The sequence below is a fragment of the Sinocyclocheilus anshuiensis genome, unplaced genomic scaffold (genome assembly GCF_001515605.1).
Source record: "Sinocyclocheilus anshuiensis isolate Anshui unplaced genomic scaffold, SAMN03320099.WGS_v1.1 scaffold930, whole genome shotgun sequence".
NCBI lineage: Eukaryota > Metazoa > Chordata > Actinopteri > Cypriniformes > Cyprinidae > Sinocyclocheilus > Sinocyclocheilus anshuiensis.
In genome coordinates this window covers 1,422,852-1,424,823 of record NW_015539900.1, presented here as the reverse complement: position 1 = coordinate 1,424,823, position 1,972 = coordinate 1,422,852, and the positions used below count along the sequence as shown (strand labels likewise).

The 1,972-nt window shown below is 40.4% G+C and overlaps 1 protein-coding gene across 1 annotated transcript in view; it reads right to left on the bottom strand.

Annotated features, from left to right (window-relative positions):
- LOC107686054 (voltage-dependent L-type calcium channel subunit beta-3-like) overlaps positions 1-1,963 on the bottom strand; it is a 32,279-nt gene extending 30,316 nt beyond the window's left edge. The window contains exon 1 of the mRNA XM_016482886.1: positions 1,510-1,963. Within this exon, the coding sequence (XP_016338372.1) occupies positions 1,510-1,557 (48 nt within the window). The 5' untranslated portion in view covers positions 1,558-1,963. The remainder of the gene's footprint in view (positions 1-1,509) is intronic.
- Positions 1,964-1,972: the final 9 nt, after the last annotated feature.

Here is a 1,972-nt window from a genome sequence, read left to right as displayed (position 1 = left end):
ACACACACACACTGCAGAGGCGCTGGTGCTGATGTAAACGTCTACAGCCGTATTTATCACGAGGGCACAGCAGACAGACGTTATGATTCAAGGGTGACACGTTTTTAGCGTGATAAATTATAACGTATCTGATTTTGAATGTAGTATGACTGTATCACAATGCCTAAATATTAGTTAAAGAGTGGAAGAGTGACCCAACTCTCAAAACGTGAATTATTGTGGAGTGAGATGACACGAAGGCTCTATCACTTCAACTCCGAAATCAGAGCACATTTGAATGAATCAAAACCGAAACTAAATATGTCGGTTTATACGATCCTCTTTTATCTTTTAAACGGCCCAGATTGATAAATCCTTGAAAACTGCTAGACTTGATTAGTTTTGACTGTGCAAAGTTCTGTATTAGGCCTGTTCTACAATATGAACTTAACAAGAGGCTTCCTCTAGTTCTGTGTAAAATTATAGAGCGACACGAAGGTAAGCGCATTATTGATGTTTTTTTGTTTTTAATTGTCGGATTATAATTCAGTGTATCAATGAATGACACAGTTTTGAGTTGACTGTCATGGTGTGTGCATGAACGAGTGTGAAATTTTTCCTATCACTTAGGCTATATCGGGCACTTTTTGCATTTAAATTGGATTATTCTGACTGCTGACATTGAAAATCATGCATGTGTTGTTTCGAGGGTATCGGTTAATTTGATTGCCGTTTTGACAGTGTCTGCTTGCATATTTTATTCATATTCGGTAGCCTAATTCTCTTTAATGTAGGCTATTTACCCCGATTTGATCCGTTTACCTGAATGAGAAATTTATCTAACGTTATATTTATATTATTTTGTCGTTAATATTTTGTTTTAAGGAGTTAAAATGGCCCTTATCAGCCTTGGTTTACATAGTCTATCACATTATTTTGACAGTTAACGTTTTGGGTGGGTTTTTGTGAGCTTTTGGGCTGGAAATTGTCCATCCAATCTGGCAACACTGACTCTCATTCACTTTCTCTCCATGCGGCACTAAAACGTGGCTTAAAATAGCAGCGAGTGTGTTTTTAGACCTACGTTTAAGTCGAGTTCCCGCTGAAACGTGCTTGTACGTCAAATGTTATGAATTATGACGTACTCTAATAAATACTGTGGTGGTGGTTGTAGTAGTAGGTAGTTTGGGATATTTTCAGTTCTGATCGCATCACTAAATGCTACAGAGGGAACAGGTTGCCATTTTGAAATCATAAAAGTCCAGAATGCAATAAAACAGTCTGGACAGTACTAATGACATACACTTCACCCCGGTTTTTAGTATTATGACAAAGGTAACATACACAAAAACACTCAAGGAAAACTTTAAGGAGGCTTAGAATGAAAATACGTACCATTATTTCACACTTTCAAGTTCTACTTAAAATGTATTTTGTGACCCTTACTCAGAATTGTTTGTTATGTTTATATTTCTACCCAAGAGCATCCTGACGGTGGAAAATCACATTAAGCATGCTGCAGTTACTCACATAGGTGGACTGTTCTCTCCGCCAGTGTCCCAGACCACAGCAATACATCAAGAGAACATCCAGGGGGGTCGTGATGATGGTGCAGCCAAGAAGAGAGTCTAAATCACTCTTTCTGTGACACACAGCCTCTGGATCCCTTCCCGTACGGGACAGCCATCACATCAGTCTGATGAGAGACATAGCAGCATCAGCAGCAGGTAAGTGTCTCCATTCCAACACAGCCTCCGGTCCAGCCCATAGATTTACAGAGTGTATAAAAAGCGGACATTCCTCCACAAACGGTGAAGAATGCGATGCAGTCAGTCAAAGTGAGTGATTCACATCCTCCTGCTGTCCTCCTGATGCTCGAGACCAACAGGCTCACAGTCCGCTGGCTCCAGGTGTGTGTGCAATTGATTTGTTCAGCTCGTTCCTCGTTGAGTTCCTCTCCTTATTTATTTACGCCAGCCTGAGCCCTCCCCAG